At 40.7% G+C, this 13,625-nt stretch overlaps 2 protein-coding genes across 2 annotated transcripts in view; one reads left to right on the forward strand and one right to left on the reverse strand.

Annotated features, from left to right (window-relative positions):
• Positions 1-1,479: 1,479 nt before the first annotated feature.
• ctr9 (CTR9 component of Paf1/RNA polymerase II complex) lies at positions 1,480-9,406 on the reverse strand. The gene is made up of 23 exons (XM_084934376.1): positions 9,229-9,406; positions 7,837-7,935; positions 7,253-7,492; positions 7,048-7,165; positions 6,877-6,966; positions 6,297-6,553; positions 6,087-6,194; positions 5,769-6,005; positions 5,441-5,659; positions 5,053-5,236; positions 4,873-4,961; positions 4,592-4,777; positions 4,302-4,389; positions 4,064-4,212; positions 3,845-3,961; positions 3,616-3,761; positions 3,460-3,531; positions 2,971-3,106; positions 2,689-2,844; positions 2,457-2,596; positions 2,272-2,368; positions 2,045-2,157; positions 1,480-1,954 (listed from the first exon to the last, which is right to left on the reverse strand). The coding sequence occupies exons 1-23, from the start codon at positions 9,271-9,273 to the stop codon at positions 1,570-1,572; spliced, it is 3,471 nt and encodes a 1,156-aa protein (XP_084790502.1). The 5' UTR covers positions 9,274-9,406; the 3' UTR covers positions 1,480-1,569.
• Positions 9,407-10,309: 903 nt separating this feature from the next.
• The window catches only part of irag1 (inositol 1,4,5-triphosphate receptor associated 1), a 38,936-nt gene continuing 35,620 nt past the window's right edge, over positions 10,310-13,625 (forward strand). Inside the window, exons 1-8 of the mRNA XM_084934396.1 lie at positions 10,310-10,393; positions 10,482-10,601; positions 10,697-10,877; positions 11,251-11,315; positions 11,398-11,458; positions 11,551-11,709; positions 13,288-13,405; positions 13,512-13,562. Of these exons, the coding sequence (XP_084790522.1) occupies positions 10,375-10,393; positions 10,482-10,601; positions 10,697-10,877; positions 11,251-11,315; positions 11,398-11,458; positions 11,551-11,709; positions 13,288-13,405; positions 13,512-13,562 (774 nt within the window). The 5' untranslated portion in view covers positions 10,310-10,374. The remainder of the gene's footprint in view (positions 10,394-10,481; positions 10,602-10,696; positions 10,878-11,250; positions 11,316-11,397; positions 11,459-11,550; positions 11,710-13,287; positions 13,406-13,511; positions 13,563-13,625) is intronic.

Raw genomic sequence — 13,625 nt, forward strand, 5'->3', positions numbered from 1 at the left:
TGCCCCATTGGTCTGAGATCTGGTGATTGAGGCCGTTTGAATAAAGTGGATTCATTGTCATGTTTAAAATGATTTGAGGTTTGTGATATGACACATTATCCTGCTAGAAGCAGGTATGTGGGTACAATGTGGTCCTACAGGAATGGACATGGTCAGTCCCCATACAAAGGCTGTGGCGTTTAAACAGTGTTTAGTTGGTACTAAGGGGCCCAAAGTGTGCCAAGAAACTATCACACACCCTCAGAAGCCTTAACCATTGATACAAGACAGGACGTATCCATGCTTTTATGTTTACACCAAATTCTGACCCCATCATGTAGCAATGTAGCTGAAGTGGAGACTAATCACAGCAGGCAATATTTTTCCAGCCTTTTATTGTGTAATTTTGGTGAGCTTGTGGGAATTTTAGCCTCAGTTTCCTGTTCAAGAGTGGCATCCACTGTTGTCTTGTACTGCTGTGGCATTAAGACATGACATGTTGTGTTTTCAGTGATGACTTTATGTTTACTTTGCTTGTAACAGGTACTTTGAATCACAGCTGCCTCAAAAAAAATCCTGACCTCAGATATCAACATAGCAGAGAACCATCAATCATTGCATGTGTCCTTTTTGGGGGGGGGGGGCATTCTCTTTAAACCCTCGAGATGGTTGAGTGAGAAAATCCCGTCAGTTTCTGAAATACTGACACCAACAACCATGTTACATTCAAAGTCACTTAAATCACTTTTGTTCTCCATTTTCATGCTCAATTTGAACTTCAGTGGGTTGTCTTGACTACATCTACAAGCCTAAATGCACTGAGCTTCCTGCCACGTGATTGGCTGATTGGATAGTTGTGTGAGTTGAACAGCTGTACCTAACAAAGCAGATGGTGCTTATTGCAGGTTGAATTGTTATGACTTTCACGTACTTGCTACATGTTTGTCTATATTTTTGGTGATTTGTCTTCATACACAAGTAAAAACAATGTTAAATCGAGTGTTTCTCTCAGTATTTTATCAACACCACCTTACCAAAAATGTAAAACATAAATAAAATATACCTGTACTTGCATGACAAATGACTGTGGAGGAAATAGAGATGAAAAGATGTGGTATGAACCCATTGTTAGTATGAATGAATAGTAGTCTTATTGAACATCAGCGTAACCAGGCATAGCAGTCAACAATTACAGTGATGTGTCGACCTGATTTAACTCAGCAGGTGTTTGATCACATCACGATGCCCCTGCTGTCGAGCACAAGTATAGGACACCTTTTTTAATGCTCTACTGTGGTTTACAGCCCCTGCACACCTTACCAGTACTTTTCAAAGGCAAATAAACATCTGTACAAAATAAGCAATAAGTTTTTAGTTTTTTTTTTATTTAACTTTTTTTTCTTTACACATTTTAGCAAATTTTAACAAAACATCGAGAAAAGAAATTCCCAGTAAGACGTGACCAAAACGCTATGCGCAAAAACAGAAAAAAAAAGATCATACGGACAGAAATTCTGCTTTTATTTCAAACAAAAATGCAGATGTTTAAGAGTTTTCTCAGAGTTACATGAGTCTGGGTGATGTGAAGAGTTAATCACTGTCATCTTCGTTGTTGGAGGCCTCCTGCTCTGAGCCATTGTCAGAGCGGCGTGGGGAGCCCTCGTTGTCCGATCCCGCTTCAGATCCTCGGTCCGATGCCGGAGCGGGTGATCCGGCCCTCGATTCGTCGTCTGATCCCGACCGACTCCTCTTGCTCTCATTGTCCGACTGTTCAGAGTCAGACTGCCTCTGCACCCTTCTCTTCTTCACTGGACGGTCGCTGCCAGATTCGTCGTCGTCAGAGCCGGCGGAGCGCCGAGGGCTGCCTGCCTCACTACCGGAGCGGTTACGGCCGCCGTCGGAGTCGCTGTCAGATGCAATGCGCTTCCTGTGGCCGACTTCATCGTCAGATCCCGAACCACTGTCTCTTTGATGTCTGGATGGGAGAAAGAGCGCCATGAGGTTTGTGTCAAATAATGTTTTCAAGTCTTCTTAATACTGTAAAAATCTCACATTAAGCTTTTACCTGTCTTCTGCTATTTTCAGTCCATCCTCATCTGAGGAGGACTCAGAAGACGAAATGATAGCCTTAGATTTGATCTTTCCTTTAAGAGACGGTGGCAGACGCTCAGGCTGAGGCTGAAATGAGAAAGATATTACAATTATAAGAGAAACTGGAGCTGAAAACTGATTTTGTAAATTCTGAAAACGAATTGAGACAGAGAAAAACAGCAAATAATGACTAAAGCGGACCTTCTCAATCTTCTTGCGTCCTTCTTTGGGTTTACGCTGCTTCTTGGGTCGTGATGTTCCTTCCTCATCGCTGTCATCTTCTCCTCCTTTAGCAGGTCTGCAACACAAAATTGAATCCCAGAATCTAAATGTTGTGCTCTGCAGTCAGACTAAACAACATTTTGCATTCACTGCAGAACACTTACCTTCTCTTCTTCTTCCTCTCTCCCTTCTCATCCTCCTCCTGTTCGCTGCTACTGGCCTTTCTCTTCTTCTTCTTCTTCAACGGCAGGTCCTCGTCAGACTCGTCATTAACAAAATCGTCCATGTCGCCTCCTTTCTTACGCTTGGAGAGAAAAACAAAAGAAAAAGTGTTAACCACAATGCATTAAGTGCAGTTTAGAGCTCGCTGCTGGGTTTAGCAGTATTAACACTCACACGTCCTCCTCCACCACTGCTGCCCTTCTTCTTTTCTTTGGGCATTTCCTTTGATCCCTCTGCAAAGGTCAGCAGGTTCTTGGTCTTTTCCACATACAAAGCTCTCTGCTCCAAAAGCTTCTTCTGCTCCTCCACTTCTCTGTTCCTCTTTTCCTCCTAAAGAAAGTTAGTTATTGAGACAACCCAACAGATGACTGATTAGTTTATTTAAAAAATGAATCACAGTCAGACATTATGGGCAAAATGAAACGCATCATGGTGATTACTTAAAAAAAAAGGTACCTGTTCCTTTAACAGCTGTTGGCGCAGCAGGTCTCTCTCCTGCTCTTGTTTGGCTCGAAGCTCTTTCTCCTCCTCGTCCTGCTTTCTGGCTCTAGCTACATGGTACTGAGCTTGACTCAGCAAGTCAGAGCACTGCCTGCATTCCCAAAACACACCAATATTCCAAATTAGGTTACAAAAGACACCAAACACAGCACCCCCCCAAAAAAAGCTCTTTAAATTAAATTAAAGACTGATAGAAGTACTGCCAAATTATCACACTCCATTTCAAACTGGTCTTTCTACTCTTGGGTCTGTATGATGTCAGTGGGAACCAGATCCACACCACAACCCCACAAACCTGCTGTTTTATGAGGGGCAGCCAATCAGAAGACTGGGGGTCAGAAAGAAGCTAAAACAATCTGTGGATGAACTAAAAGGCTGCACTGACCCAGGATCAGTATAAACTAAATAAGGAATATTTTGAACAGTGAAACAACTCAGACTGACCTGGCCTCAGAAGCAGCGAGAGCAAGGTCAAACCTCATCTTGTCTCCAGCCTTGCTGAGGTAGCTGAAGTACCTGTGAGGGAGATGACACTGCAGGATTAGTAAAGGACGGCCAGAGGAAGAGACAGGGAGGTGGGAACATAAATAAAATCATTACCTGTGAGCCAGTTCCAGCTCTTTGACAGCACTGAGCACAGCCTTCAAGTTGCTCTTCTCATCTTTAAGCACAAGGGTGGCCAGTCTCTGAAGCACCAGGGCCACATTAAACATCAGCACTGTGTCATTGGGCGCCACGTGACGGGCCTTGATGTAGGAACATCAGAAAGACAGAGTTACACTTCCCCCCACACTGCAGAATGAAGCATAAGCCTCTGATTTCATTTTACCTTCAGAAGCATCTGTTTGCACTCTTGCAGTTTGCCACATTTGAAGAGCGCACGTGCGAGGTAAAGCAGCACCTCTGTGTTCTGATATTTGTAAAACTTCTTCAGGCAGTTCTCGTACTGTCAGACAGAGAGAAAAAAACTTAAATGGAAAAAGCAAAGGAGAAAAATAACATAGGAAAGACAAAAACTGTAACAGTTTAACACAAGTGAGGCGTTTACCATCTGCACGGCGCTGATGTACTGCTTCTGCTCCACGTAGATGTGAGCCAGATTTAGCCACACATCACTGATTTCGGCTGTGGCCTCCCTCACCTGCGCGAAAACATCTCGCGCCTCTCTGAAGTAGCCCTTGTGGGCAAGGACAGCACCTAGACATAAAAATATATGCATATACTTAATGCAAAATACACACAGCAGAACAGATAAAAAAGATAAGAGAGACTGAAGAGTGGCTGACCGATGCCATTGGCGGCATAGAGGTTCTTGGCATCATTTCGCAGGACTTGCTTGTAGATTGCCAGGGCTCGATCTTGGTGTCTCTTTTCCTGCCGAGACATTTATCACCAGCGAGCACATGTTTTACTCAAGTGCCTGCACATAGCTGAACTTTGTAACAACTATGCTAACCAGCTTTGTTTATTTAGCAATAGCATTCAGTGAATTGCTCTGCTGTTTTGCAAGTGTTCTTTAAGCTCTCTCACACAGTTAAATATTCAATCGGTGTCCCGACAGCAGGTTTCCACGTACCTTTTCACGGTCTCTGGTGGGCTGGTGCAGCGTCTGTAACCACACGTTACCCAGAGCCAGCATGGAGTAGGTGTCGTTCTGCGTGGACGGCTGCTTGAGAATACGTTCAAACTTCTTTTGACCTGGACCCCACTCCTGTTTGGCCAGGTGAAGATTTCCTATCAGGGACCAGGCATCCGGGTGATCCTGCAGAACAAATATCACTTAATGGAAAAAGAAAAAAAAAAAAGAGTTTTTGCAGCAGACTTTGTCTATCGATGACATTTAACACCAGGCTGTACCTGATTAATCTGAAGAGCTTCTTTGAACCAGTCGGAGGCTTCGTAGAAGTTTCCTTTGTCCCGAGCCATCGCTCCAAGACGCAAATAACCTGCAGGCCAAAATAAACAATCACAGAGTGGAAACTTGTTTTTTTTTTTTGTTTTTTTTCATAGGCTCATGTTTTATCGATGCATGCTTACAATCCACATAGTTGGGATGTTCTCTGAGGATGTTTTTGTAGAGTTTCTCGGCTTCGTGGAATTCACACATAGCCTCGTACAGACGGGCCAGATTGTAGGAGGTGGTGACAGAAATGGCATTGTAGTAATGCTCGTCATGCTCTCCTTCGGCTTTGGCTCGCTCCAGAGAAGCTAGAAAATATTTCTGGTGGGAACAAGACATGACCCCGTCTTGAATTAGCTCTACTATTTATACAGAGTTATGTACACTCGATGATCAGTAAATACCACAGGCATCCAGTAATATTCTGCAGTTCCATATTAACTGAATAAATTCCCAACTAAATGAAGCTATACTTAGTTCGGGAGCTCTCAGGTTAAACTGCATTTATGGTATATTATTAGCTACCTTGGCTTCCCCTAGGTTGCCCAGTCTGAAGTGCAGAGCCCCCAGGTTGTTGAGAATCTCGGGGGGAACGTCGGCCTGCACCTTCTCCTGCAGGATGCGCGTAGCTGTGCCGTAAGCGGACAGCGCTCCTTGGATGTCTGTCTGCTCCAGAATTTGTGCCAGCTCAATCCACGCCTCCACATCATCTGGGTACTGCTCTGTTACTTTCTTCAAGTGCCCCTATGAAACAAAAACAGTGGAATATATCCAGTAACCATTAAACATATTTATCAAAATATGTCTGGCACAATTTTCCAAGCTATGAGATAAGTGACATGAGAATACACACTTTTGCAATGTCTCTTTTTTCCTGATCGTCAGACGTTGCATAGAGAGACCCAAGGATTTTCATAGTCTCATAGTTGTTGGGGTAAGCCTTTAAAACCTTTTCAAAGCACTGCGCTGCATTTTCTTTGTCTCTTCGATATACATACATCTGCCCCAGGCCGAAAAACGGCAGCACAAAGGTGGACGAGGCAAACTGAGTGGCTTGGTAATAATACTGAAACGCTTGGTCGTAGTCCTCCTGTGGAAGAAGAAAGCACAGATATGAATGGCGACCTCAGTAAACAATAACAAGCTTGCACGCGGCTGGTTGGGATCGTACCTGCACGTGAAATGAGCGAGCTAACTGATAGCAGCTCTCAGCCTGCATGGCTTCAACTTCGGTGTTGTGGAAAGCGTGCAGAGCGAGATGCTGCACTTTACTGTAGTCCTGAGAGGAAGCAGAAAGCACATAGGCACGAAGAACAGTTAATAACAGCGAAAGGCTAAAACTTATATTTTCACCGCATTTCAACAACACAGCCGTGATTACCTTTTTGAAGAAGAAGTGGTTGGCGAGGTGGTTGAGCACCATGGGGTTGCTGGGGTCGATGGTGTAGGCCCGCGAAAGGAGCTGCACTCCGTTCTTGATGGAGTCTGCCTCTTTGTTGTTGAGCTCTAAAACAGCCAAACCAACGAGCGCTCCCACACACTTTGAATTAAGCTCCAGGGCTCGACCGAAAGCCAAACGAGCCTTCTCCAGTTTGTTGAGCTTGACGAAACAGTGGCCCATCCCCAGCCTCACCTCAGCTACACAAAAACAAGACAAAGAACAAGTTGGGAACATTCATTTTATAACCAATATGAGTGAAGGGCAAATATATTATCTGCGGTCCTGTGTTTTTAAAATCAAGGATCTTCTGTTCATAAATTGTATTTATGTTTAAGTTAACAATGAAGTGGCTCATTACCTACATATCTTTGCCACATAAAACATGAACATACTGTCTCTTGTTGCTGCTGCAACAATAATATTTTCATCATAATATTGATGATGATGATGATAACAACAATAATAAATGAAATACAGGCATGCGGAGACTGTTTAAAGACATTACATGTTATTGATTTACCTGGGCAGCCGGGGTTTGTACGCAGAGCCTTTTTGTAGTATGCCAGTGCTCCTCTGTAATCCTTTTTATTGAAGGAGATGCAAGCCTTACCTGTTTAACAACAACACTGTTATTACTTCAGTCAATCAGTGTAGTGCATTTCAGTCCTACACTGTTTCATATTCAAGTTACCAAGCAAAGCAGGGATGTTATTAGTGGACTGGTTGAGGACAAAGTGGAACTGAGCATCGGCCTGGTCCATCTTGTCTCCTTCCAGCAGGCAGAAACAGGCTCTTCCCAACAAATGGTTCTGATTGAGACAACAGCATGTTCAATTTACTTGAAATGCAAGAAACATAACCTCATTTATCACCTGCTATGCTACTTTTTTTCCTACCTGATCATACATGATGATCTTGTCTGCCATAGTATACAGGAGCGTAGCCTGTGTGATGAGCTCTTTCTTGGCATCTTTGTTTTTCTCTTTACGTGCTTGCTGGACATAGTAAGCTGCCAGTGTGTCCAGACAGGTCATCTGGTCTTTTTCGTGGTCTCTGTAGTCGAGGTTTCCATCAATACGTGCTGCCTCTAAAAGCTTTACAAAGTCTTCTGTTTTGCCCTGTTTGTAGTACTCCAACTTAAGAAGAAATAGAAGGAAAACTGTCACACTTGATTGAATTTCACATTGTTTGTACACGTTTCATCAAATTAACATTTATACACACATCAGTTGATGCAGTAATTAATCTGAATCTAACAACTACCTGATCGACAAGAAATTTACTGTTTAAATTTCACTTATTGAAATTTTCTGGTTCTCAAATGTGCGATTTTGCTTCTCTGTCGCATCTTTCTATTTTGGGTTGAGAAAACAAAATACTTCGAGCTGTCACACTGACGTTTGGGATAAACTGAAAAAAGAGCTTAATCATTATTTGCAGAACAAAAACCATGAAGTCTAAGGCCGATGTATCGACTCACCGCCAGAGCAATCCAAATGTGCAGCTGCGTGTGCTCCTGCTTCAAGATACTGATGACCTCATCTCCTTCAGGAAGTTGGTCGAAGTCGAGCTCGATGACCTGGAAAACACAGATATGTATGTATGTTATTACAGTAAGTATCTCAGCATGCATGGTGTTGCCAGTGGAAAAACATATCTAAGCAGATTATATGTGCATTATATTATTTTATTGTAACAGTAGTGTACATTCTGACACATGTATCACTTCAGAGTGTTATAAATTATAAACTGGAAACTTTGTTACGTGCTGCAAGAAAACCATCTGCATCTTAATGTGGCAAAGACTAAGGAACGGGTTGTGGGCATGAATAGGCCAACAACTCCAGCGACCCCCATTTCCATCCATGGGGTCTGTGTGGAGACGATGGGGAAATACAAATACCTCGGTGTTTACACTGATTAAAAACACAGAAGTCCTCTACAAGGAGAATCAAACTTGTCTTTACTGTCTAATGAGGAAAGTCTGAGGAACTTTAATACTTACAGGATGATGCTCCCAATCTTTTATGAGTCTGTGGTGGCCAGTGCCATCCTCTATGCACAGAACCCAGAGACTGATAACCATGCCTACCTGTGGCCATCAGATTTTATAACTCTGTACTGTACATAGTGTTGCTTTAACTTTGGAATATTTGATTTTAATTTTACATTAAAAATGGTTTCCATCTTCTCTCTTGCATATTTTCTATTTTAACAAAATATGTTTAACAAAACAAACATTTTGCACTTAATTCTTCAGCGTCAGTTTGTTAGGTAGATTTCACTTGACCTACACAGTTTAATAGAAAAACTTTGCTGCTGCAAATGCTTACAAGGTTCAATAAATGTGTTGGTTATACTGATCAATGCTTGTTTCACCAATTTTAAAAATATTTATTCAATGTAAAAGTCTTCATAAGGGACTATTACTGGCATATGTTTCTAATATTTTGTCCACTCCTAACGCAGCCTAAACACTAATGCAACCGACTGCCTGCAACTACAACACATCTGTCACAAATTCGGTGATGTGTTGAAATACCACAACGCTTATCAGGCTCTTAAATTAAGTAGAAAACACCTCAGTAGAATTTAATGTTTACTGCATCACTGAGAACGGCGACGACAAAACATCGCGATAAGTAAGCTTTGCACAGGCGCCGAACGCATATTTAAGGAGTTGAACAGCTGACAAGCATTAAAATGTCACTATGGTTAAACTCCAGATTGCAAACAAATACACCAGGCTTTCGTTACAATGCCACTCTGTAAGCAGGTACACAACATCAGCTCAGGCTATCCGCAGTTAGCTTAAGCGGCTAACAGCACAGCTAGATCCTCTTAGTGAAAACAGGTTCACGGAAGGATTTACCTCATCTGTGTCCCGTAAAGGGATCTCGATAGAGCCTCGAGACATCTTGAAAGAATAACCAAAACGACCCGAAGCTAGATTTATCTAAAAAAAAATTGTAAAAATAAAAATACAATTTCTTCCACCCGTTGTCTGCTAGTAGCTACTTCATGCTTCCGAAACACACGGATGGCGCAACTGAAATTATGTCCGGGCAGAAACCATAAACACTATGACTCAATGACTGTAGAAAAAAATACAGTCATTACTATAACTCAAAGAGAAACTGCCACAAAAAAGACGAATTTAGTTAACAATGGGAGAGCCATCACTCACAATACAATAAAACAATAGTGTTTTACTGGGAATAATCTGCCACACACACGCTCACACTGGAAGGTAGTGGGATTTTACTTTCTACATTTGCTGAATTCAAAGGGGAGACTGTGCATTTGATGTGTTAAACGTGTGAATTTAAATTTAAATTTACTGTGTGCATCATTGTCACAAACCTCTCCAGAGCTGCATTTTGGCAAGGAGTGGGAGGAGGGTGTGGAGGGAGGGAGGCTGAGGGGATGTCAGCTGGTTTTGATGTGAGTACTGAAAACCAAAGAAGCACCTTGAAGACTTCACAGTATTTCAGAATTAAAGAGTTGAAGACAAACGATAAGGTGATGCTTCTTACTGAATAATTTTCTTTGCAGAAAACCTTTCCGGACTGAAAAGTAAGATTTTTTTCTGACTTGTTTCTGTTTAAAAATAAATGTTTAAAGGCTATATGAGATAAGACCAAAAACACATGTGTCTTCCAATCTAACTGTAAACCATATGAATTGTCTTCCCTGCAGGAATCTTCAGAGGTGGAAATTTGGTTCACGTGAAAGTTCTTTAACACAACTGTACTGTCTGAAAACCTGCATTTATTAACTCATTTTTTATGAAGACTGGCTAGATTTAGTTTCTAAAACTTATCTATGTTCCAATTTGCATCAAAGGTAATACGTAATTCCAATTTATTTTCAATTTTATGATATTAGTCTGTTAGTTTTAGCCTCCAGACACAATGCACAAAGTTAAAAATGCATTTGTTTATTTAAATTTCAGGTCATGCAGGGACATGACTGTCCAGCATAGTTGCTCTCCGTGGCTTCAGGAGAAACAAACACAATGTCTGACGACAATAATGGTGAGTGTTTCAGTTTATCCAGTATTAGTATCAAACAAGTATACAGCATATTCATTTCTTTTTCTAACATTTTCTAACACATGTAAAGTGTGGGAGACATCTGGCTGTGGTATGAACGATGTGTTTGAGGACAGCAAAGACACAAGCGGATTATCTGAACATGAACTCCTTGACATCGTGTATGATACGTGTAATAGCAGCAAATCAGGTACACAGATGGACTGAATTTCATTTAGACAAAAAAACGGTGCAGTAATGCTGTGACGTCTTTTTCATTTCCTCCTTTTCCCCTCTTGCCTTCAGGAGAAGTGTTAGCCTCTACCATTTTCGAGTATTTGCACACCATGACTGCTCAGAGCCCAGGGCAGGACCGATTGGCTGCCCTGCAACAGCTGCTTGACCCCGACTGTCAGGACCCACATGTGAGCAGAGAGACGTTTCACTCCACCATGAGGACGTGGATCACCCAGTGCAGCGAGGACAGGTGAGACTTAAACTCTACACAAGGGATCTTATTAGAGATGTTATGCAACCTTGGCATTACATCTAAAGCTTCATATCTAATTAAATATATTGTTACTACAGATTAAAGTTCCTAACAGTATATTTTTATTTGGACTTTTTTTAAAGTTAGCTCCACTTTAAATAATTACTTTTGCATGTAATCATCTAAAACAAAGGGAAGAATAATTTAAAGATGAAGGGATGAAGATGGTCTACCACAATGTCCATCACATTTTATCTTTTTTACAAACACAGCAGGGCATATCCAGTTAAATGTATTTTTTTCTTACTTTTCTATCAATTAAATATTTTATTAATCAGCTGTGATATCACTCAGTTTTCCTGTGTTACAGTACTGATGAGGACAGCAGCCATGTACCTCGGCCAAACACATCTGAAGAGCCTGTAAATGCAAATGGTGTGTTTCCAGGTTTTATTCGGAGTTTTGAGACTCAGTTTATTAAATATGAAACAATTCATTACTCCTCATTTCCTTTCAGGGATGGGTTTGTCATTTTGTCAAAGTGAAGAGACGTCATCAGAAGGCCAGCTGTGTTTCTGGTTGGATTTTTTTTTCTAGTTTAACCATTGCTTGTGTTTGCCTCCCTAATCAGTTTGATTTCACACATTAGTAACCATTTCTTTGGCTTCAGCGATGGAAAAGACCTGTCATGTACAGTGGCTGAACTGAAGCATGCCAACCGCAAACTTAGTGAGCAGAACAGTAGTCTGCTGAGGACTGTTGCTCAATGTGAAGACACAAACCTGCAGCTCACTCTGGATATCACTGAGCTGCGAGCAAAGCTGGTCAGGTGAAGAATAAACTAATTTCTTCCACAGTTTACTGCATTCCTAGCATGTAAGATTACACTACTGTAATAATTTCCAGCAAAAGCAGATTGTTTTATTATCCAAGTTTTATTATTCAACTATATCATATCATGTATTTGCACTTCTAAAGTGACAAACTGTGATCGGTAACAATGTAATAAACATCTAATGACTAAAAAATGAGCAGAAATACCAATACCAATCATTATAGACTGCACATATTTGATGTAGGTAAACTCTGGTTTGGACAACACGTATATTTTAACACATATATCTTAACTCTGAACATGATCAGTGTTCAGATTGCTCAGATTAACTTGTATCAAACTATTGTGAAACTAGTTTATGTGAACTTATTCATATGAATAAGGCCTAACAGACACACCTTTGTGAAGTGACTACATATTCAAAAGCATATTTAAACAAATAAGATAAACTCTGAAAACCAGCTATGGGTAGAAGTTCACATGAACTCATTGTGGGCACAAATGTTATTAATTTTGGGCTTTTAATGATTTCTCTGTACTGTTTTTTTCCAGGGTGGAATGATTGTACAGCATGCATCTTTAATGACCAAAGAAGCAAGACCTTCATTTAGACTTTCTCAAATCCACACAGGGGCAAAATAATATATAAAGGCTCTAAATACATGTACATTTACCACCATTAATATTTGTTTAAGCATCCCTTAGCAAGTTTCACCTCAATTGAATCTTTCAGTAAGCATCAACAAGGGCAGGATATTTGACTATGCTTCTTAGCAGAATTGGTAGAGTTAATTTAAATTGGTGGAAGGGATGAAGTGAAGATGACTTGCCAGTCTCTTTTGGTACCGTCAACAAGCTTCTGATAAAATTCTGGATGGAGATTTGACTTCTTCTTGGCAGAACTGTTGGAGTTAATTTAAAATGACTGATTTCAAGGCCCCATTTTGGGGTGCAGTCATACATTTTCAATAGGTTTACGGTCATTGCTTTGGGAAGACCAGAAGCTTAATGTTTTATCCATTCCAAATGAAGTATTGATGTCTGTTTGGGATCACTGTCCTGTTTGAACACCGAACTCTGTCCAAGTTTCAACCTTGTAGCTGTTGATTTGAGGTGAAGTTGAAGAATAGGTAGCCAGCCTTCTTCATCATTTCAAGAAGTTAACTGACCTTGGTGGTATATATATACATACATATATATATATATATATATATATATATTCTTTTGATCCTGTGTGGATTAGAGAAAACTCAACATAACGTTTAAAAAAATCCAAAACCCAATTCTTTTTTCTTAAAATTCTAAAGCCATAAAAAAATTATGCTCCACAATCATTCCACCCACCATACATATATAACAAGCCCATTTCTTAAAAAACATCAACAACAAAATAGACATCAGTTACTTACTTCAAATGGCACAAATAGGCCCTTCAGACTTTTCCTTAAGGAATCTTCTCATAGACACACATTTATTAATTTATTGTTTGGTTTGTTCTTGTCAGTATCTTTTTTCATGTAGTCAGTCATGTAATTACCTTGTAATTTGCTTGTCTTGGTTTGTCATGTGCAGTGCTCAGAGGTCAGCAGTGAGAGTTAGATCTCTGACAGAAGAACTGGAGGAGACATGTCAAGCATTTAAAGAGGCCCGGGAGAAAGCCAGTCGGACCCAGAATAGCTGCTCCAAACTGGTATGTCAAACTCAGCAGTCCCACAGTGAAACTCTCTGCTGCGTTTGGCTTATTTTATATGGCAACTATTTACATTTAAGTCTCTTTTTTTTTTTTTGGTCTTCAGAGCAATGAGGTTGAATGTCTTCAGAGTGATATTCGAAGGCTTGAAGACAAGGTAATGTACATCTTAAAAATATGCCCAATGTGTGCGCTTTCCGTTATAAAAAATAAAGCTGAT

Source organism: Perissodus microlepis, chromosome 1 (genome assembly GCF_051167445.1).
Source record: "Perissodus microlepis isolate ML-2025 ecotype Zambia chromosome 1, ASM5116744v1, whole genome shotgun sequence".
NCBI lineage: Eukaryota > Metazoa > Chordata > Actinopteri > Cichliformes > Cichlidae > Perissodus > Perissodus microlepis.

Coding starts and splice junctions, on each gene's coding strand:
- ctr9 (XM_084934376.1), bottom strand. CDS start 9,273: ATGTCTCGAGGCTCTATCGAGATCCCTTTACGGGACACAGATGAG. Junction 6,967..7,047: donor TAACATCCCTGCTTTGCTTG/GTAACTTGAATA, acceptor GTTGTTAAACAG/GTAAGGCTTGCATCTCCTTC. Junction 3,962..4,063: donor ACATCAGCGCCGTGCAGATG/GTAAACGCCTCA, acceptor TCTGTCTGACAG/TACGAGAACTGCCTGAAGAA.